The following is a 23,728-nucleotide window of genomic DNA, read 5'->3' as shown; positions in this document are numbered from 1 at the left end:
GCTGTTCACTGAATACCAGCCACCAGTTAAGAAAATTGTTGCTAATCAATTGCAGATGATGACAACATACTGGATTTCATTTTTTCTGGTTTCCAATATTCAAAACGTAGATTGCCCTCACCCCCCTCCCAATTCAAGAGATTTATGTTCTTCTCAATTAACATCACATGCGTTCTGAAGTAAAGAAAAAGACTTATTTTTTCTCAGTAGGTTCTTGAAGCATGCCTTCTTTTTTTCTGTATTCTCATTAATTTCACTGAAGAGAATAAGATCCCTCACTGGAATGTATGGTAACTGGATTAAGTCAGGTCTTACAGGAAGCATATTCATATACCTAAATCTTTATAAATGCATATAAGAAATGTTTATTTTCACAGACAGGGTAGGTACTAAGCTGCTTCAACAGCACAGCTGACTTTTCAGTTCTTGTTATGCCCCAAAAAAGCAGCTAAAAAGAAAAAAAAAATACAAAACATAAATGAATATCAGGAACTGCTCTGAGATAACCTTCCATTTCCATTTGGAACTATGGCTTTGCTGTCATCTCTCCCTAATGGATGAGCTGCCTTTTTCTATTTTTATATGTTAGGATCAAAACTTTATCCTTTTAGTAAAAGAGTATCCATCAAATCTCAAACTATGCTACCTCATTGGTACAACTTCTAAAAAGTAGTAGGAGCAAATCATTGAAAGAACCATCCAGAATTTTGCTGAGAAAGCTGAAGGACTCCCAAGAGCCCCAACACAATGTAGAACCATTTGAAAGCACTGACATAAACAGAAGAGCAGATATCAACCTAGGCAGCACCACAGAACATTAAGGGGAGAAAACACCTTTCATTTCATGTGATCTTTCACTTTGTAAGTAATCCAAGAAATAACTAGACTTCTTTCTCAGTACTAATGGCAACCAGTTTGGATTAGTCTGGGGTCAGAGCCTTGAAATTCCCTTTTGGTACATGACTTTAGATCACTCTGCTATCCCATACACACACCCACTCTCAAGAGCATCTTCTCCTACAGCAAATGGGAAGCTTTTAAATCACTCAGCACTTGTACAAGTAAGTTCATTAACATTTAATAATATGGACAGAGAAAGGAGAAGAAGCCAGGAGTTCTATATGTTTTCATTCTGTTACATAGTGAATTCTTCAGTAAGGCAGAGAGCATATACAGCAGACTTTCTTGAGATGTCACATTTGGCCCTGCCAACCTCCCAGACCATGCTGCAGCCAGAATCTTTGCCCTCTCTAACAGTATCTCTGACATCTTTCACCAGTATGAGAGGAGAAACTACAGAATCTTATCTGTGATTCAGAATGGGTTGCATGGTATGGGTCACATCATTCTCTGCCTCCTTTCCTACATCTGCAGGACGGAAAATTGTTATTACAGGTTGTCATTCTACTCTTCTCCTTCTTGGGAGATTTTTTGTGGATTGAAAAAACTTTTTAAAACACTGTTTTTTTCAGCAGTATGTTGTACCCCTTCTTTGAGGCTGCAATATTCAGGCAGACAGCTCACAAGGTCAAGCTGAAAGCTCAAGACAGTTGTATTTGTACAGTATTCACTATTGTAACTTATTATTAGGGAAAAAAACAACAAAAAAACTAAGAGTTTTTACTTGGTTGCTCGTTTAAAGTGAACTTAATACGTCTTTGTCTCAAACTGCAGAATATAGGCATCCTCCTTTTCTGGATGCTGAGATATAACATTGAGAATTACAAAGACTCCACCAGAGCTAAGACAAGAGAGAACAGCAGATTCTGTATTATCAAAATACAAACAGCCTGTCAAAGAAAAACATGAGATTTCTTCTGTTAACACAGATTTCTCATAGCAATGAACTTCCACGTTCCAAAACTTCACTGCTTTTCCTAGTACAGCAGCCCCTTTTTAATTTGCTTATTTGGCAGTAACTCTGGAATATAAACAAAGTTTGTATATACAAAGGTACACAATGGAAACACCAATGGAGGGTCTTGTTTCACAAGCTCTGAAATAGTTACAACGCAGTTGAATACCAAGGTGACCTTGTCCTTCTGTTTAACTCAGCTTTGTTAAGGATATAAGGAATTTTTTTTTTTTTTTACCATCTCAGTAACATTGAACTCTCTTGGCTGTGTAGATCTCATTTTCCTACTGCACTGCAATTTACTTTGCATAACATATATCTATCGTATCCATTTTGCAGAATCACTACAGGCCTACCCCCATCCTTACAGCCTTTCCCAGAAATCCTTTGAGAACCACTCTCAGAAGCATAACTTGAAACCAGGTGGATACCTAGACACAGCCACTGGTTTCACTTTTGCTATAGTGTTGTAGGCCCAGCAATGCTTACCTTTTATTTGCTGTTGACAATGCACAGAATTGCATGACCCAGAGTTAGCTTCTGTATCTGTGTTTGGATCTTCATCATCAATGTTAATCTCTTCAGTGATAATTTCTGGGCCCAGTTTTGCCATATAGAGCATACTAATTCGTTTCAAGGTCTTATTTTCTTTGTTCAGCTGAAAGTTTAAGAGTGCAAACAGTAAGAAGCTGGTTACTCTTTCTTTAAGCTGTTGTGCAAGAAAACTTTTTTTTTTAAGTGACATTTCCTTAAATGCTCCATTCAACATTAAAATGGTCTGAAGATGGGAAGCTTCCCCTCCTTCTTCTTTAAGAAGGCTTGAATTCAACATGATACTTCATCCATGCCTTTTTTCCATCAGGGAAGACATTCTTTTCTGGTACTTCTGACTAATAAACAACCTGCATAGGTTCAAACCTATCTACTACTAAGCTTTCATAATGCTATGCTGTCTCTGTGATAGCTGCTTCAGTACCAGACCATCAAACATGTACCAGTACCTATAAGACCCCCAGGTGAATGACCTGAAGAGAGGGGCTGGGTTCCTTTTCTGGTTTTGTCAGTTCTATCAACTGCTCAAAGAAAATCTCTCACTTTGCTTGTAAACTACAAACAATAATTACTACACTCCCAGAGAGAACCAAATTGACAGAAAATTCTGAAGAGTCAACATATGTAAAATGAAAGCCATATCACATACCAACTCTTTATATGTCAGACCTCAAGCCAGAAACCACTCTGGGCTGGATACTCAAGCACATGCCTGGTTTATAACGCATCTCCATCTTGACCAAGGTGCCAGGATATACTAACAACAGGGATTACTGCAGAAGTTCACTCTCAAAGTTTCACTCTTCTATATATAAACACCCCCTGCTAGCTCTCAGCTCCTCAGGAACAGTCAGGTGCGTGTTGGGGTGTCTGCCCAGTGGCCAAGCATTCCCTGCATTCAACTCTAAGAATAACGCTCAGTTTTCCACTAAAGACACACAACACATTCAGGTCAACCTACACTTTAGGAGTCCAACTTCAGCACTGAAATAAAAGATAGGCTGAACAGTTTAGGTTACCCTAAACTCCTGCACGGGCAATTGTTTTTGATCCAACCCTTTCCTCAGCCCCCTAACTAAAGGAGATCTACTCCCAGAATTTCAAGTGGGAAAGGTGCATGGAACCTTACATGGTTCAGGCAGCTTACAGCACCAAATCCGCTTTGGTAAAGCAGCCCCAGGGGATAAAGCTAGACTTAGAAGTGCCCCTGTATGCCCATTACAGAAAGAGCACAGAGAAGAAGAAAAGTTACATAAATACATTCATTTTCTTATTTATATGCTGATTGCCTATCTTATGAATTCTAATATAGTGTCATTATGGAAACAATTAAGTAAATACCTCCAGAAAGTACATTGCTAATGCATCTAAATTAAAGTGATTTCTTGCTGGTGTGATTTTTACCATATCTAAAGATGTACTTCGGGCAGGGGATGGGGAGGAGAGGAAGGGGGGAAAAAAAAAGCAGTCAGCATTGCTAATGAAATTTGGTTCAAAATTGCTGTAATCCATTTTCTGATGAAGTGGTTCAGATGCATTTTATACAACCAAAAATATACAACAGAGAGATAAAAACATTCTTTAATAATAATGCACTTCTGATGAGATGGAATATAGAAAATTACACACTTGCTAAATTCATCAGACTAGACGCAATCAACAGAGCAGCGGAGGTCACCTTTCCCCTGCCCTCACTTTGCTTTCACAAACAATCACCTGAAATGTAATGCAGTGGTTGACTTTTTCCATTTGATTTAGACACTGAAATGCTCATTATTGTTTTATATCTCACACAGGACAGTTCTAAAACTTGTTTTCCATTTAACCTAAATGCACATAAAATGTAGAAATCAACAAGTTGGTCTGTGACTTGCTCTTCCACAATAGCAAACAAATCCTAATGGGTATCCCTTTACTCCAAAGTCACAAACTGCATTTTGCACCTCACGTACAGCTTCTGCTACTTCAAAACCATTCCACAGGTCTGCAAGATTATGCAGAAACATATATGGGATAGGCACACAAAAGCAAGTTAAAAAAGATGGAAATCAGATGAAATAGAAACACCACAATTCTCACCTTAGAAGCCAAAGCCTCAGCACTTTCACGGCATGTCTTCTCAATTTCAAGATGATTCTGAATACAGTTCACTTCCTCAATAACCATGTGAGAAACTATGGGGAGAATTTAAAAATTAGTCACTGCTTTCCTGCACTTGACGCACGCATCCCATGATCAGAAATATTACGCTTTTTTAATTGCTATGCAAAATGTCCCAAAACTGGGAAGTACGTAATTAAGACAAGCAGTATGGACAGGAACTGCTTTGAACACTGAACATTGGGATCGCTGCTCCCTTGAGGAATGCCAGCAGCAGACAGGGAACTGGAGAATCAAACAAGAACTTAAGGAAGCAGAAGGGCAGCAGAAGCCTCCCTGACCATCGTTATTCACCAGCTTTACTTCATTAAGTCTCAGCAAGTCAGAGTGGTATTTTAAGGACTGTCCCTCAATACTGCCACCGTAATTTCCCTGAAAATTTGGCACGGATGCAGATTCTATAAGAGGAGAACCTCCACATTTTTAAACAGCAACATTAACTCAGGTGTCACAAAGAGATTGTTTTCACCTTTCAGTTCTCAGGTTTCAACGGTATTACAGTAATACAATAACAGCAGATAGAAAGTGCCTTCTGCCCTCTTCTGAGACTTTTGGGTGAAACCTGAGGAGAGATATTTCAGTCCTCATTGACATCCAGAGATCACCTTAATGACTACAGAGCAGGGCTTCTGGACAGGCAACACAGACCACCGACAAGTTTTGTTTATGCAGCTTTATTGATACTTAGTCAATATTAACTAACATTATAGTTAGTAACAGAGGAAGCCAGCAATACGTTGGGGTGTGCTGCCCATCAGTAGCTGCATGCAATTAAGTTCTACACAGTGTAAGCAGTTTTAATGGCATTCCTCAGATCGTCTCATTTGAAGGACTGAGGTTCAGTCCTCTGAACAGTTACTGGCTGTTAACTGTCCTCCAAAACAGGAAAAAAAGAGTAGGGGGGAACAGGGAAATCTCACTCCACGAATTGTATTCACAAAGTCTTCTAACAGCAGAACTACCACACCTCTCTTTGGTTGTCTTCTATTTCTTGTTTTTTTTCCTAGCTTTAGAGTAGTCACAAGCTCTAAGTATGCCATTACCAGATGTTACATTTAATTTGGATGAGGGAAAGCTGCAGGTAATGCATGCCCATCTCTGTTCTGCTTTTATTCCACTTAGCTCTGGAAATCTGGGGCAATGAAAAGCTCTAGTCAGGATGAGGGGCCCAAGAAGATCCAGAGCTGCTCCCATTTCAGAGCCATAAATCCAGTGCCCCCAAGTCAAGCTAGGTCAAGGTAGGAAACAAGGATTGGGCTCGCATGGTAGAACTAGAGATTACTCTTGGTTCATTTAAACTTAATTAACCTGCAATTATGATTAACTCAGGGGAAAAAAATCTTTCCAAATTAAATACAAAAATATATTATTTCCTAAGTCTGTCCAAAGTTCTTATTATGTCAATATTAAAATTCATAAAGCAGCACTAAGTGGCCTGAAACATCTCTAACCTTGACAGTTTTTTTCAGGGGTAATAATAATCCGCAGCAAATGCAGGCCAACCAAAAACCACTTAACTAATTAGTAGTTGCAGTCACCGAGAAAACATGAATCAACACTGTTATTACAAGTGGCACATTTGAGTGGCATCTAATTATGACTTGATGAGCACGATACTTGCATTATCAACATTACTACTGCATCCCATCAGGGACTAAAAGCCGCTGATGGCATTGACTGCGAGAAACTCCCACTCAATGGTACTACAGCACCCAACAATCTCCTTGGCAGGGGCACCCTCACTAAATGACATGTTAAGCGTAATTACTGGTAGACATTGTAAATAAACAGGATTGGAAGTGAAAATTGTACCAAGTGCATAAGACACAATCTGACACATTGGAAGTGGCAGCCTTAATTGAGAGTTTCTTTGACTGCTCAAGATCATTTCAACTGCATTTCTCGGAGGACAGTGATTATAACTGTGGAGACAGACGGCATAATGGTATCAGCACTGCTGACAGAGCAGTGAATTAAATTGTATCTGCTGTTGTGTGAAAGCCTTGATGAGAGGTACAGATCCTTAGTGGTCTTATCATTATAACACAATGGTCATGTTGTCATCAACCTTGCTGGCTCCAATTGAAAAGAAATGATTGTGTGTTGAAGCTTTCCCCCCCACCACCACCTTCTATCTCTTGTGCTCAATAGAACCAATTTTCAGAGAGCTATGAAATCACGCAATAGGGCCTAAAATGCAGCTGCTTGGCATACAAACGGGGCCCCATTAAACTGGAATCACACACAATATGTGTTTATGCCAGGAGAACAAATAGAAGCTGAGTACAGGCCAAGTTTATTCACAGACACAAAGCCGATGTAGCTCTTCATCAATATAATTGCCTTTTATATTGTCGTTTAAATAATGGGCTCTATTATTGCCTTAAAATCCTAATATTTCTGGCATTTTATCACTATGTTTACAAGGTATGTCCTTTAAAAATGTGAAAGGAAGATAAAAGAAGCCTATAAAATTTTACAACATCAAATATTACTTCAAATTTTAAGTCTTAACTACTTGACATTTTCTGCCACACTCTGGTACTCCCTGTATCGTAACAAAAACGAAACAGGCTTCAATTTTTCCCAGAGGAATTAGACTTCTTAGAGAACATTCTTGCCTCACAGAATAGTTACCTACGATCATTTTGGGCAGCAGTGATTCCTGCTGATCTTACGCTATTTTCCATAACTGCACCATATGAACAATTATAAAACAGAAACGAGCAAATTCCTCTATTAACACAGTCACACAAAAGTGCAGACCATGTGATTTCCTTATCCTGCATTAACTTTATCCATGTTTCTAATGCTTCATCGTGCAGCCCACCATACGGGCACAAACCAGACACAACAGACCACAATCCTATTGTAATTGTCCCTTCTAAGGAGCTATTCCACCACGATACTTCCACTCCCATTAGATGTGTTTTGTTGCTTCCAGACACCGTACAGTTTCAATAGAACCATTACCATAAAAGAGCAGAACTGAATATTGACATTCTCGCAGCCCAAGCAAGGAAGAAGTTGCTCTAAAAGTTATCAAGAGACATCACTTCATCCCAGAAACCTTTGACAGCGTGTCTGTGCTTAAAGCAATTTTTTGCCTTCAAGATAAAAACATTATTATTAGCAGTAACTTCAGCAGTAGGATAAATCCCACTCACTCCGAGCATGTCTTATTCTCAAAGTCACCTGCAAAGTCCTGGTGAGACAGAGCCACATCTGTACCACTATTTTCACCACTCTGTACCTTAAAAATAGCTATCTGTGTCAGAACCTGTAAATGCTGTGGCAGCAGTTTGCCTGACGAAGCAGTTTGCCTTTGTGATCGAAGTCTGACTGATCAGCTCCTTAAAACAAGGCCTTGAAGGAGAAATCGCAAGAGGACCTCAATCTCAACATTATGAGCATCACTTTACAGAATGCAGAACTATATTCTTAACTCCTTTATATCAAAGAAATTTCTACTAACACATCAACTTACTCTTCTGAAACTCCTCCAGTTTTTTGACAGCCTCATCTCGTTCTTGCTTGATTTTGTCACACTAGGAAAAGAGAAAACTGAAATGAAACACTGATCCCAGTTTCTTAATTAGGAGCCAGTCACAACATGCAAAAATAAAGTTCACCAACTGAACAATAATTTACAGAAGCCTATCTAAGCATATCTTCTTACTTTCAGTCATATTAGACTGACAGGGCCTTTTAAGTCATTAACCAGAGCATTTCTTTACAGAATGGCAAGTTGTACTTGATGTTTGGCTACTCAAAACATTTTAGAAAACCCACGTTATCCAAAACTGGTATAAACGAAGTCATCCAGGTCCCACATAACAGAAAAGGTAATGCTCTGCAGGTCGTGAATACGTTTTAAGTCTAGTTTCTTAAACACAAACAGATTTGGGAAAGAAATACATTTCTATTCATACCACATGCAAAAAAAAAATACCCAAAGTCAATAACCAGGGACATTCAATTGAGTTTCATAACACTATGATCAAGGATTCAATCTTGAAAAGGGAAGGATATGCATTTTCATACCATGATAATTTCTCACCATCTCACTTCATTAATTTTCAGGTTAACACTAATACTACAGAGGGCTGCAAACATTGATCTTACGAAGGAAACGTCTCATCAAAGACAAAGAACAAAACAAACATTCAAAAGACTTCTCTAATAAAACCCCTTTTATAAGCAAATGAAAGAAACCACAGAAATGAGTAAACTCCACAAGAGGCACAGTCAGTGATTAACCACACTGAAAAACACATGACCCGGGGGGAAGTATGACTGGTACATAACGTGTCTCACACTCATGGTGTACCAACATTCCTCCTCACACACAGCCATGTGTATTCAAGATCACAAATCAACTCCTGGAAAAGATCTATGTGACTGAGTTCCTTACAGTGCAACTCCTCCTGCAGTTACAAGGATTCCAATCACTGGAACAGAACTGGGAAAAGAAAAAAGCTGAAATGATTTTGCTCTATTTTCAGTTTTTCCACATGAGGACCCACTTTGAGTTAGCCGGGAAAGGAGCCTGCTGTTAAGTAACAAGGGGGAGAGCTCGATTCAAAGGAAGCCAAATTCAAGAAAGCCCTTCTCTCAGCCCCAAGGGACTTTGGATGATGCCCAAAGAAGGACTTGCTCTTGGATAAGGAAAGGCTGCTGTCAGTGTCGCTGCGGGAGCGGTCTCTGTGCTGGCACTGGAAGCTGCTGCTCATGGCTGCCTGCAGGAGCCAAGGGAGTGGCACCGGAGCAATCCCTCCTCTTGCTGCTTTGGGGGTGATGAGATGAAGGACAGTTACTGAGCAGGGATGAGGGTCTGTGAAACAGGGAAGAGACACAGAAGGAGCAAGCCATGCTGCCCAAGCAGTGCCAGACAAGGACATGCTGTTTCATCTGGCACTGTAGGGTGTTAAAGAAGTGGTTAGGAGCATCTTGCATAGGAAAGGTGGAAAGGGAAATGTATGCAAGAATCCTGCTGCTTGCTTCCCTTCCTCTCAGCTTCCTCAGCAGAATTTTGTCTTACCTTACCAACAGCAGCACAGTCTAAGAACAGGAGGCAGTAAAAGACACAGAAAGGAAGTAGTTCTGATTGTTCCCGCAGAGCACAGCTGCACTGCAAAGGAGGAGCAGCGTGAGCTGCTGCTGCCTCTTCACATTTCACAACAGAGACACTGTACTATACTGGCATAGTTCACCCACGGACTTCTCTGCACTCTGCAAGCTTACAGCCCACGGCACACAATGACAGAAAGTGCTTCTTAATGCTCAGTTTAAAAAATATATATACACACAAAGTTTAGCATTTTAAGGATCTAATCTGTTGCCCGTGGAAGTCAATAAGATGCATTCCTGCTGACAGAAACCTTGACGTAGGGAATGTACTACATCCTCTATCACTGTAGAAAAAACTTCTTCTGACATCCTCCAGCAACACAGTGCAAAGCATAACAGCTTTCCCTGTACAGCAAAAGGGGAAGTTAAATGACCCATCCCACTTCACCTTGAGTGCTATTTGCAGAGAGCTCCACTCGGACCACAGCGAACTAGACGATTCTCCTGACAGCTACACGTTTCTTTGCACAATCAGGGTCTGCAGGTTTGGGTCTCTGCAGAGCAGTTCCTGCTCCCAGTTACAGCTTTCTGAATATTTCCCTTTGGTGGCTGCTGCGCTTCAGAATAAAAGAGCAGGAAGAAAAGGAGAGTGGCAGATTGTTGCCCTTGCTGAAATGATCAATGCAAAGCAGTTTGCCTTTTGTCTTGCAATCAGACCTGGGCAAGCAGAGCTATTACACAGCCCTGCAAAGATAAAAATTATTTTATCTCCAAGCCGGATAAAAATAAGAGAAAGTTGAGACTGTCTTTAACTATTTGTACCGTTGATAACCTGCACATTCTGCAAGCTATTCACACAAAACTACTCCGTTTCATGGCAGGAAACACTGATAGGAAATGGTGAAAAATATCAAAGGTAGATCTATTAGATGCTCTGACAAAATGTACAGAAGTCATTAAAATTCACAGCTACTTCATTTCAAAAAGGCAGCACAAGGTATATACAGCAGAATCGTTAATTAACAAGCAAGCAACTCATCCTAAACCTTAAAAGAGAAGCAGTGTTCTACCGCAGTAAAATATATTTCTCACTTTTCACATTCAAGTGCATGAACTGTTGAAGAGAAGAGCAGTTTTCAAGCATTTATCCCCTCATCAGAAGTAACCAACAGCTCCAAACCCAATATATCCTCAAATGGAATAAAAGTAGATTACTCCTGGCTTGTGAGCCATTTCTTCTGTTTTAAACTTTATTCTGCTAAGAGTTCCAGCAAAATAACCATTCATACAATTTTATTTACTATGTTTTAGTCAAGTATTTATAGCATCATTATCCCAATATAAACCAGAGATAACAGGCAATAGACATTTCAGTCCTCAACTAGGTCCAGGAGCCAACATTATATTCTTGGCAATAAGTCACCTCATTTGTACATTTAGAAAGATGTAACAGCTCAGTTTCCAAAACTCATTTTATGATTAATTCCTTGATTCTGCACCTTTAAAGCAGCAACTTTAGGAGCTTTGCCAATCCAGCTCAATTTGAGATTTTTGCTTTTGAGGCAAATAATCAGAAACAATCCTTGCAATTCTAATGCAGAGAACTGACTAAACTGACTGCTTAAAAGCAAATCACCTACATGGCAAACACTGGTGCTCACACAAAATACTGCATATTTAGTGAGGTAAATAACAGTAAATGAACTTGGCCTACACTGGGAACGAGCACAGTACCAAGAGGGTACCACGACAGCATGGGAACCTGATACTACTGGGCTGTGCTGCAGTCAGTGCATGCAAGCACCTGCAAGGCTGTGGTTTGCACACCTACTCCTGCTCACCCAGTGATCTTTTGCCATTAATTTCAGTGAGGCAATTAGATGAAAATCAGAGAAGAAATCCACTAACAGTCATCTATTTCGCCAATGCATAAGTTCCTACTTTTTTTGCATAAAGTTCCTACTGACTTCAGCAAAAGGCCTCCAAAGGGCAAAAACAAGAAGGAGATTGTTCAGCCCAGATATTAAAATGCAAGAAGTTCACACAGTAGCCATATAGTCAATTAAGCCATTGCTAAGCAACACAAGATACATTCTGTCCCTTTTACACAGATTGTAAAATTTATGCAGATTTAACGCTTGTTCTAAAATTATTGGTTTGGCACAGCATGCAAAAGTATCCTATGACATTTGCTGAGCTCCTAGAAAGAATGAGCATGTCATCAAGGCAGAATCCCTTCTCTGTTCCCATTTGGTGACAAAACATATAATCCACTCTGCACACGTGCTTTAACAGAACAAACACCATGAATGATGTATCAGAGATACAGTATTACACCTACTGTTTTGGAAAGCTGTCTTGCTTTTTTTTTTCCCTACTGGCAGAATGACAAAACACTGTCAAAACCAGTGTTTGAAGTCATTTCTGGCTGATTAGCAAGTACTCAAATATTTATTCATGATCTGACTATGAATACGTCAGAACTGCATATTAACTATATTTGTGTGTAACTGAATGTTAGTTACCTTCTATTTTTTGTGAACCAGCATGCATGTTCTGTTGGGTTCTCCAATTAAAAGGAAGACCGAAGTAATCTGCCAACATTATTTTTATTCCAGTTTTTGAAAGTATTGTAAAATATTAACTAAAGAAATGCCTGCATCAATTTTGTCAGAGACCCCAGCAGAGATCTCCAAATTGACAGTTTAGTGATGGAGTAAGGAAGGAACACGGTGGACCAAAGATCTGATGCTTTACTCCTGAATTGTCAAGGTTCATAGTGGTGTTCTTTTAAACAAAGTAGTATGCATAAAAATCAATTGACTTCCTAATCTTCGAAAGAAAAAATATGGGATAAAGAGCACATATTTTCAAAAATTAACATTACATTTGATCCTGAGTTATTTGTCTGCAATGCACTTAGTTCCAGTAGGATCTAATATTAAGCAGGATCATTTTACCATTAGTTAAACTGACACAGCTCACGTTTCAGAGTCACACATGTATACTGGTGACAAAGACTAACTCCTGTGTTAGTCTTTGTCACCAGTGCACAATCCCCCTCCAAGACTTTAACAAATTCCCTCTGATCTTCCACCTATGGATGCAGTTGTGGTATACATGGTGGATACTGAGGAAGCTTACACTGTGACAGGCAGTGGCAAAAGCTGAAACTGAATTTACTTGCAACTTCTAAGAGCCAAAGACACAGGCTGTGTCATAATTCCTCCAACACCATATTTGATCCTGCAAAGCATAAACTAGACATATAGTTAGAGACACTAATAAGCTTGCAGCCCTACACAGCCTACAACAGTTTCTTCCAGTATTAGTGCTGTAAGTAAATACAGCTGTGAACTCTTTAACTGCAGATTCCTTTTGTGTAGAAGAAATGCACTTACAGCCTCACACTAAACCACTTGGGTCCAAGCACTTCAGCAATTAAGCAGAACTGCATACATGAGCTCACCAAGCTGTAGGACAGAGGTTCTTGCATCTCCCACCTTACAGCTGGGCAAATCAGTTAAGAACAGGCTCAGTGCTGGAAGATTCTCAACTGTTACACAAGGTTTCAGAAGAAGCACATGAGAATGACTACACCTTTGCAGGTATAAGAAATCTTGTGGAAAAGAGGAACAAGAAAAAGAAAAGCAGAATATAGCAGGAACCTCAGAACATCTCATTTCATCTTGATTTTGGAAATATTTTTTTTTCACTTGAATTGCCTTTGAAAAGAAAATTTCTTAATAAAAATGCAGTTCAAGGAAACCCTCCTGAACAATCCCTGTCCTTTCCCTGACATAAAAAACAAATAAATAACTAAAAACCCACAACTTTGCAGAAGAAACTCACAAAGTAGCAGGACAACCTTTCAGGGCAAAGCTGGAGCACTCATTTTCCAAGCATGGGAAAGTCCCACTGTGGAACTCCTCACATGTGATGGAGGCCAATTGCCAACTTCAGCTCAAGGGTCACATGAATAAAGAGAGAGCTGCTGGGGCACAACATGCAGAAAACATACAGCTCAAGAAGGGAGTTACACATGCTTTGCAGGCTAAAGGAATACTCCGGGGAGGTATTACACATGAGCTTACACCTCTCCCTCTCTGCTGCTGGCCTCTGCCAGGGACTGCGTGCTGTGCTAGATGAACTTCTCCCATGCACTATAAGTTAACTGCCACAGTTTTCTCAGTAGCGAATACAGAGGATACATTTCCTGGGATATTTGGGGCTCTGGTGTAGGATAGAGAATGGGAATAAAGGAACAAGCACAAAAGAGACAACATCAATGGGCTGAAGGGAAGGAAGCAGAATATGCTGAGCTCAGTCACTGTTATACAGTGTATACAGAATCACTGTTGAAACATAAAAAAAACCCTTAAAGCTTATTTTCAAAATAATGACAAAGTAGTTAAGGACAAGGTCTCCCCCTTATAGGCTTGGATTGCAACATTTATAACAACGAGACTAAAACTGACCTTTTAGAAATGACTTCACAGAAAGCAGAACTAAACCTTCACACCCTAGCAGCTAAAAATGTTTCCTAGTACTGGAGAAAGAGGAATTTTCTGTTCACTGTATACATTGGCAGTGCCCTTACTGCCTTCCCCACTATCTAGAACTGATAAGAGGCTTTCACAGATCCCAGTTTCTTCTGGCAGATACCTGCTAAAAACCTTTTGCACACTGACAATGACATAGACTCAAGCTCTCTCTTCTTGTTGGTTTCCTCATGGAAAACAAGTGTGTCATATGAATAGGAGTCCAGGGTGAGGAGAGAGTCCCTGCCATATGTGCTGAATTTCACTACTAGGAAGACAGCTTATCATAACTACATTAATGAACCTGGAAAGCAGCCCTTATGTTTGTATCACCAAACTTAAAATTATTACAAAACAAAGCCTGCAATAATGATGTTCATTCCATAAATTCAGAGTCTCTTTTCAAGTTACACAGGTGCACATATTTCACAAAAGGATACGTGATGTACTGCAAATTCTGATTTAAGCTGCACTCTAAATGTTGAGGTGAGACATCTATTCAAAGGAATTTTGTGGAAAGAGCGAACTGAGTACCTTCAGAAACTGTACTCCCACATTCTTAACTTTCAGAAGGACTGGATTCGGGCAGGAGTTGTTCTATTCCCTATTCATTAAGTTTTGGGACACAGATCAAGCTGTGATATAATGTTTAGATTCACGGGAAACAAGTTTTCCTAAGAATATTTAAACACATGAGTTGGCCTACGTTGACCTGCTAAACCTGCTATAGAGGCAGTCTCTTAAACACATATCATCATACACTTACAGCAACTTTTCTGGTCTAAGACAGATAGAACAGCTGCTGTGAGTGATTTCCTTTGCACCTTAACACGTATAGGTACAAGAAATACTGATTAGTTAATTTAAATAATATTAAATTAAATAATTATAAATCAGCTGAGCTCACAAAAAGCAGACAATAACCTCTCACAGCCAATCAAGTATTCTGATATTTAACATATTATTATTTAAGAAATTATCCTTCAATACGAACCTCCTCTTTCGTTTTCTTGTTTTCTGCTCTAAGCTCTTCATATTCACCAATAGCTATAAAAGAAAAAGAAAAAAAAACGTTAACATTGCAGCATCTCTTTTACTCAGATTAACTTTCCACTTAGTCATTTCAAAGCTCTTCTGGCTATCTACATAGACTTTAAATAACACAGGTCATAAACTTTATTAACAGCCTATGGATGAACTGGACATCCTTTTAGAATTGAAGTAATTGGAAAGTGTCTGAAAATGATGGTAGCTCTCAAAACAATCAATGTTTGATCAATGGAAAGTTAAACAATCCTATCGATCGAGTTCAAAAATTACAAGGTGAATGTACTGGCTTGCAGACACTAGCTTAAACCCACACTGGCTCAGGTTACAGATTAATAGTAGAAGGCATTGCTAATGCAATACTTTTACACACAGATATGCACATATACCTCCAGAGAAAAGCTGAGCACTCCTTTATTTAAATATTTTCACCAGCATAAGTCCTACAAGACACTTTTTTTCATTATACTCCACAAAGAAGACATAAGAAGACAGCATGATTTACCCAAGATCACACAACAACTCAGCTGCAGGGATGAGCAAGGAACAGCTCAACCTCCAGGACGCTGAAGGCCTCTGTTTCTGCATATCATTTACTGGTTTGAAACAAATCAGTTTATGGGATATTTTTTTGTGTGCCATTTTGTAACTGCTTATTCTACCACCTCAGGGACATGCTTTCACTGCCGCAACTTCCCACTCCTACTCTTCTTTTAACCTAAGGACTGTTTTGGCCTTCAAGAAATTCTACTTTTACTATGAAAAAGTCTGAGCACACCTTCAAAGTGGTAAAGAAACAAAGTGTGGTAAAAGAGAACTCTGCTCAGTCCTTAAAAGGCACACTATATGAATAAAATGAGACATTATCCTACATCTTATCTCATTCCCTCAGTACTCACTTCTTCAAAATGTTCTCACACGCAAGAGGAACTTACACTAGCAGACCAGTGTTATTTTAAGCCAACTTAAGCAGAACTGGATAAAGGTTTTGAATACATAGCTTTCAGATAACAGAGATGTTGTAGGGTAAGATGGTAAAAGAAGCTTCACCTGCAGGCATAACCATGTCAAGTCTGGTGGATTAACCAGCTGAAAACGCTACTCCTTTCCAGCTTTAAATACCCCAACTTATTCAAACACGAAGCTCTTAGAAACCAAGTTTGTTTTGCACAATTGTGAACATCTCTCATCTCCCCCACCCCGTTTTAAAAATCTGTTGAAATAAAACAAATACAACTTGCTTCTGAAAGCTATGTCCAATACATCGCAGTCCTGCTTCTCTTAAGCACATCTGTTACTCTCACAGAAACATATTAGAGAAATTTGAGTTATGTCTATTTTCTCCAGTATCATTTTGTTTTAGAGACATGGATGAAAGTTGCAAGGAGTATAGGAGGCAGACTGTCATTGTAGCTCCTCAGCCAGTCCCTCTAACACCAGGGCTCTGATGTGCCCAGGCCAGGAACAAGGGAATGGCAAGATCTTGCTGCTATGTTAACCTGAAATAAACCACGTTAGTGTAGCTGCTCTAAGAAAGAGCTCATGAAGTGACACAAGTGAAACATAAAAGCCATGCCTCCTGATCACTGCTGTACTACTCTGGTTTCCTTAAAGGAGCACAGAAATGGCAAAGGCAGACAATGAAGTCTGTAACTGCAGGTACTGCTTCCTTGTACTCAGAAACTGATAGCATGTGCTCACTTCTAAAGGCCAACTCACGCTGTTACGCAGTGCTTTATAAAGGACTGAAAAATGTGAGTACAGCTTTGTGCCACCCTCAAGAGCTCTCATCTGTTCTGTAAACCAACAGTTCTGAAGTCATGAGCCCCTCAGGCCCACACACTGGAACAAGTTCCCACAAAGCCAGGAGCTTACACAACCCTCCAGCAACCCGTGCTCACAGCTCACCTATGTGTGACTGAGAACTGCACTGCGTGTTGGAGAAAGCCATTTCCCTCTTCTCCTGCTGTTGGTAGTGCACATTTCTCATGGAATGCAAACACAATCATCAGTGCCAAGCTCACACTGCAGTGTCTTTTCACCACGGCCACCCCAGTAGTGGCATTAAAAAAACAACTGCTTTTTTCTTGAATATAAGTAGCAATGTTCTGCTCTCTTATTCTGAAATCTCCACGGAAGGCAATTTCTGGATCATCACGTTTCCATACAGATCTCATTCTCTGGATCTTCAGGTACGGATTTACAAAATGCTAAGGAAGAACCTGCTCCTTTTATCAGGCCTGGAAGCCTGATGATCATTGAAAATAATGAATTAAACAACAATTAAAATAATTAAATTATAATTTTAAAGACGACCATGCTTTCTACTGCATATTAGATTTCCCACAGAGGCAGATGAGAACTTTGAAATTACAAAGAGTGAATGGATAGTTGGGGGATCGTATATTTTTTTAACAACAGAGGTTGGTTTTGTTATTGTTTTTTTTTAATTATTCAGAGGGCATTTTATACAAAGTTTTTCAATGGTGAATGCATACCAAAGTTCTGAAGCTACCTCTGAAAGAGTCACAACTCTATCTAATGCTCAAGTGGAGTCCTGAACTGCAGAAAGGTGGAAATAATCTTGTCACTCTGTAGCTGTCCTAGGAAAAAACAGCAGCAACTAGATACAGCTTCATGTTGTAAAGCTCATGAGTATCTAGCCCTAAAAACATTTCTGGGAGATCAGAAAGTATCATTATCACTTATCCCTTGATTGACAAACCATAGATGCCGTTTTACCAGGACCTGCCTATCTGTTCTGTAGAAGCCAGGACTACTTCTTCATCTACAAAGGCTCCCAAACAGCATATCCCTGACAATGGCATCTGAGATCTTCTTATGTCTCACGTTGGCTCATTCAGATTATACTATACTTACATTACCCTGCAAATCAAGATCAGCAGTGTGAGAAACAAACAAGTGAAGTTGCTATAGCAAAGATGCACCTGAAATTCTAAAGCTCCACATCATTTTCTCAAAGAATCAGCTCTGTAACACACGTGGATAGTACAATTCCTATTTTGTATCCATTCACCTCCCATAAACCCCAAAGAACTTTACTAAATACTACCACATCCCTTGGAAAACTGCCACTGCAGTATGACACTGATTTCAGTTTATCTCTAACAGATCTATTCCTGATACCGAGTAGTGTTACAGAAATAATGCAGCAAGATATAGATTCCTTTGCTGCAGGCTAACTGCATGCAGACTGAGGTGCAACACTACGAGTTCATTTCAACACCAAAGAAAGAATAATTTTGTGAAGAAAAAAGAACATAATATTCTTGGCTACAGCTCCCAACCCACGCAAAACATACTCCCAGCCAGCACTGATCTTACTTTCAACTAGTCTAAACCTGGATTTACTAACAGAAAATGAGCTACCTCAATTAGTTGATTTATATATTTACATACATGTTATGATACAAAGCACTTATTAGTAAAACAAGGTCAGAAGAGTAAAAAGTGTGCAATGATTATGATTTACAATGAAAAGATTTACAACAGAAAAGACACACATATACAAAGTGAGATTCCCCAGTCTTATTAAAAGAAAACCTTCTAAAGCTGCATACTAAAAACCACAAACAAGAAAACTCTATGCTCATATATTTCAGCATTTATACTGCAAACCAGAGCGGCCTTCAAGTACATGGAGAGCCCTTCCACGGTATATCAGCCCATAATGCCACCTCAGCATTTCAGACTCAATCAAAAAATAAGTGGAGCACAAGGAAAGCACATCACTACCTATCCTTCCAGGCTGCAGGCTGGGCATGTATTTACTGGTGCAGGCAAGAGTCAAAGCTTGCAGTGCAAAAAGCTATCTTAATGAAGTCACTGTGCTGGTAGGAGCAAATTCACACCTGGCCTTTGGCAGCATTGGACACCGTGAGAGGGAGAATCATCCCTGACAGCAAGACCACAGAAGCTCCATCAGGCTGGCTTCTGCCACACGCTTTATCCCAGCATACCTGGAAAACAGCCTGGCCAAATCTGTTGCACAAAACACCTCCCAGATAGCAACAATCCCCTAACAAGTAAAGCGTACGCGAGACCTGCAAACTGCTCTCAGGAGTAAAAATACAAGCTAGAAGGACTGTTTTTTTTTCTTTTGTTCCCAATCTTGTGGCCAAAGATCCTTTCTGCTAAACCCAGGCATCCTCTCTTCCAGCAGGACACGGCACAGCATTGGTAGTATCAGCCACATACAAACTTTAAGATTCACTTAGCAGCCTGCACTGTATCCTGGGAGTCCCACAGCTCCCTGGAAAATCACCAATCTTCATCAAAAATAATAAAAATCAAATCTAAAAAAGCCAACAGAAACATAGATAAGACCTTTAAAATAGATAAAGAAAATCATGTTCAGTATATCTGTAGTTAACAGTGGTCATTAACTACAGTAATTTAGCCAAGTCACCACAAGTTTGACTGTGATAGTGAAAAAAAAAAGGTGCATTTAGGTAATGCTCATATTTATAGCATACCTGTCTCACCTAATCGAGCCACCTGAGAAAGCTACTTACAGAATGAAAACTCAAATAATACATCTAAGGCTTAAATATCATTGATACAGAGATCGTGTTTCTTTGTGATGTTCACCTTAAACTTGGCAACTCAGCAAGCTAAAGAACAAGTAGTGTCAAGTATCCAGGTCTCATCCACAGGACCTGGAAAATTCAGCAAGGGTGAAAGATAAGCCTATTGCACACTCAGACAGTTTCAGCGTCCTTGCTGCTGCGCAGAGCTGTGCCAAACAAGCCAAGTGAATTTGTCCAGACACCAGTCAGTGTCACAGCTGCCACTGAGAATTGCACAGCAGCCACCAAACACCTGCCTCAGGTGCAATCTGCTGACCTTGCTGAGGAAGTAAAGGCAGCACTGAGACACTACTGCAATCAGCCACGTACACAACTGCTGCCCTCTCCACCTGGCATCACGTCCAGGCTGTTTCTCAACACTGGAAAAACGCGCCCTGAAAAAGAAACTGAACACAGGCTACCAAGAGAATGTTTTCAAACTCCTCCAAATCAATGGGTGTTATCCAGAAATCTGACCACAGACCGTAACGCCGCAATGATCTGAAGCCATATACCACTTTAAATAAATACAGGACTCCTGAACAGTATACACACCTGGAATCTCAAGCCTTCAGAGACTGCAGGTCATCCCACCACCTGCATTTACTTTCAGTGTAATATTCTTAACTATACCTAGAAGCAGCAAAGAGGAAAATTACTAGGGTTTTTTTCTTCCTCTTTCCAACCCTCTTTGGGTTCTTGGGACACTTCAGTCCTGCCAGTGCACACCTTTTAACTGCAGTGTGCTTGCATAACACGCCAGTTTGCATCTAAAACAATGCAATATCAGAAACTAAGTATTTTCAAGAAGTTTTGCACTGGATAATTCTTCTCCCATAAAAATCAGCTTCCCAACCAGCCATGCAATTACAAAACTATCTGTCAGTCCCACAACAAATTACTAACACTCCTACATTTGAGGAGCACCTATCAAGAACAGCACATTACAGGACAGGACCTGCCTGTTAGTTTCTATTTCAACAGCTTAGGAGGATCTATGGTAGCCAGTACTTGAGTTAGTGTCTTTCCTTTGAACTAACTCCTGAAGTCCCATAAACTTCCTTCAGATGTTACAGGACATTCAATGTACTGGAGCAGAAGGCTTTCAGATGTCAACATTGTGACCCCAGATCTTCTGAAGTCAGTGAGGAAACTCAAACCAATTTCAAGATGTTGGGATTTCTGAAGAATAACGCATACTTGTTCAGCAACCATCACTTTGATACAGACAACTCTTCAGAAGCCAACAGCACAGCAGAAGTGACCCAGTCCAGTTATAGCCTGTAATAAGTTTGCTGCCATTAAGCTGAGAGATCAGAGACATGCTGGCCCCTGGAGAGATGCTCACAGATGAATGTTCACAACTCAGATGACTGATAACTAACCCCAGCAATTGGTATCTGTTTAACTAGGCGAGGCAGAAACTTCCAGACCAGTTTGGTTCAGAAGTAAACTGCCTAGTGAAGGTGCAGTATCCAAGCTTTTTTCCTCGTCTCTCCTTATTAAGGACACAAATCACTTCAACACCTTAGGACATGAGCATCCATAAGGCTGAAGCACTGGGTACTGACTCACACAGGGAACCGAAAGCGCCCTTCATTCCTTTCCCCTGGAGCAACAAAGGCTCTACAGAAACTCACGGCATATCAGGGCTAGCCCTGAGCTGCATTACCAGGATTAGGAGCAGAGCACAGGCTGGTCCAGCACCTCCTGCCACGCACAACAGAGCAGGGTCAGAGTTCTGCCACAGCAGGCACGTTCTCAAGAAGCTCAGCCTTTGCAGGAAGCCCACCACAGCCAGGCTTTCACTTCCCCGAGCCTCGGCGCTCCTGCCGAGTCCCTCTTCCAAAGAGGAGGAGATGGACTGACCCCAGGGTAGGCCGGACTGCAACCGGCTGTGTGTGAGGGGCTCGATGCCCGCACGTGGCCCTCAGCCACACGATGCCCACCCCGACAGCGCGTAAAGCCAGCAGGTGCCGAGAGGCGAGGCAGCCGGCACGGGGCAGAATCACAGCGTGCCCGCTCTCGTTTTTAAAGCTGCTTTCTCCGCACCACGGGGGCCTGGGGTCCGCCCCGCGCCGCAGGCCGCGCTCCCACCGCCCGAACCCGGCTCCGCGGCGGCTGAGGGAGGGAGGGAGGGAGGGAGAGCTGGTCCTCTCAGAGCCGCCGCCCGCCTGCACTCCCCTACCTCTGTCCTTCAGGCTGGCCAGCAGCTCCAGCTGCTTCTCCTCGTCCGAGCTGTTCATCCTGCCCCGCACCTGGCAGCGCTCGGGCGGATCCCTCAGCCCCGGGGCGCGGCGGACGGCCCGGCCCGCTCCGCTCTGCACATGCCCAGAGTCCCGCGGCGCCCCAGTGAGCATGTGCGGGGTGCGGCGGCTCCGCGCTATGACGGGCGGTGGTCGTGCGGGGCCGGGGGGGCTCCCGCTGCCCGCGCGTACCCGGGGCTGTGGGGGTGAAGCGGGATCCTGAGGGGTGCGATCGGGGCGGGGGTGCTGCTGTGGGTGGTGTCGAAAATGCGCTCAAGTGTCTGGGCAGAGGAAAGCTTCGTTCTCGTCGCAGTGTTCGCCTCGTCCTGGTTAGAAGGATGCGCCCCTGTGTAGCTTTAATGAGTGTTTTTTACACCGTTTGCGGAGAAGTGCATTCCTAGAGATTGCAGAGAAGCAGCTGTGGGCCAGTGTCAGCGACCAGCACGGACGCAACTTGGGGACGTCATCAGAGCAGAGGGCTTTGGTGGATGCCCTGCTCCACTTGTCCATGAAGAACACAGTTCTGCTTTCCAGCAGTCCCAGAGGGGAAAAGGAGAGGATCTGACAATGAACACAGAGGCATAGAACCGTTTGCGTTGCAAGGGACGTCTAAAGGCCACGTGGTCCAATTCCTTGTGCTGAAAAGGGTCGCCCAGAGCTCCATCAGGTGCTCAGAGCCCCATCCGTCCTGACCTTGGTTGTCCCCAGGGATGGGGAATCCACCACTTCTCTGTGCAGCCTGTGCCAGTGCTTCACTAGCCTTATTGTAAAAAACTTCTGCCTTATATCCAGCCTAAATCTCCCCTCATTTAGTTTGAAACCGTTTCCCCTTGTCCTATCACAACAGACCAAATTGATCTCTCTGTTTCTATTTCTGTGCTCAAGTAGTGACCCCACCCAGCTCCTCTGGAGTCTGGCACTGAATACTGCAGAGCTTGGTTGTATCTCCCATCCCCCCCCTTTTTTTTTCTTGAACTTTAGAAACTATAAACTCAGAACTTTGAAATAAAATTGCCATTTTTAATGTTAACTAACCAAATGCTGTGAGACACATGATTCGTAATGGATAATTCTGGGATAAATCTGAGGTTGAGCTCATTTTCAAGAACCTCCTGTCAGTCACACTGGAGCCGCCCACAGTAGTGGTCCACTGAACTGCAGCAGTCTTCAGATTTGTTCTTTAAGCACTGGCAAAGTCACAGCTCTTCCATCTCAATCCTTGGCAATTGCTGGCAGCACACCATTGCATCCAGAAAGCAAAACATTGCCCCTGACGTGGCAACCTTAGTTAGAAGATCTGAGAAAGAAAGGAAAAAGACTTCACCACAAATTGCTGCTCAGACATCCCGCCTCTTTCTTGCCCGACTGCATCCTGTAGTCTTCTTGACCCAGTAAACCTAAAAAAAAAAAAAAAAAAAAAGACTTTGTGCTGTTATTCTGTAGCGTTATCTGTCCTAGAGATGGTTATTAACGTGTGATGTTGTCCTGGAAAGGAGCCAGGAGCACACACGAACAGTACTGGTGCAATGTGCTCAGAGCTACCAAGGCCATGCAGGAAAGTTCAGAAGCTAGTCAGCTGCTTTGGAACTTGTCAGCATAAAATGCACTTAACTGAAGTTATAAATCCATTCTCCTGTGAGCATTCACACACAGAGAAGGGGAAATTAC

General features: G+C 41.5%; 1 protein-coding gene across 1 annotated transcript in view; it reads right to left on the bottom strand.

Annotated features, from left to right (window-relative positions):
• Window positions 1-22,143, bottom strand: part of SHTN1 (shootin 1) — a 51,399-nt gene extending 29,256 nt beyond the window's left edge. Inside the window, exons 1-5 of the mRNA XM_065746838.1 lie at window positions 22,003-22,143; window positions 15,173-15,225; window positions 8,055-8,115; window positions 4,487-4,581; window positions 2,345-2,513 (exon numbers count right to left, since the gene is read on the bottom strand). Of these exons, the coding sequence (XP_065602910.1) occupies window positions 2,345-2,513; window positions 4,487-4,581; window positions 8,055-8,115; window positions 15,173-15,225; window positions 22,003-22,060 (436 nt within the window). The 5' untranslated portion in view covers window positions 22,061-22,143. The remainder of the gene's footprint in view (window positions 1-2,344; window positions 2,514-4,486; window positions 4,582-8,054; window positions 8,116-15,172; window positions 15,226-22,002) is intronic.
• Window positions 22,144-23,728: the final 1,585 nt, after the last annotated feature.

This window comes from Cyrtonyx montezumae, unplaced genomic scaffold (genome assembly GCF_038088225.1).
Source record: "Cyrtonyx montezumae isolate F1298 unplaced genomic scaffold, pur_monq_1.0 scaffold_4, whole genome shotgun sequence".
NCBI lineage: Eukaryota > Metazoa > Chordata > Aves > Galliformes > Odontophoridae > Cyrtonyx > Cyrtonyx montezumae.
Note: the sequence above shows the minus strand (reverse complement) of the source record. Positions and strands in the feature narration are given on the sequence as shown.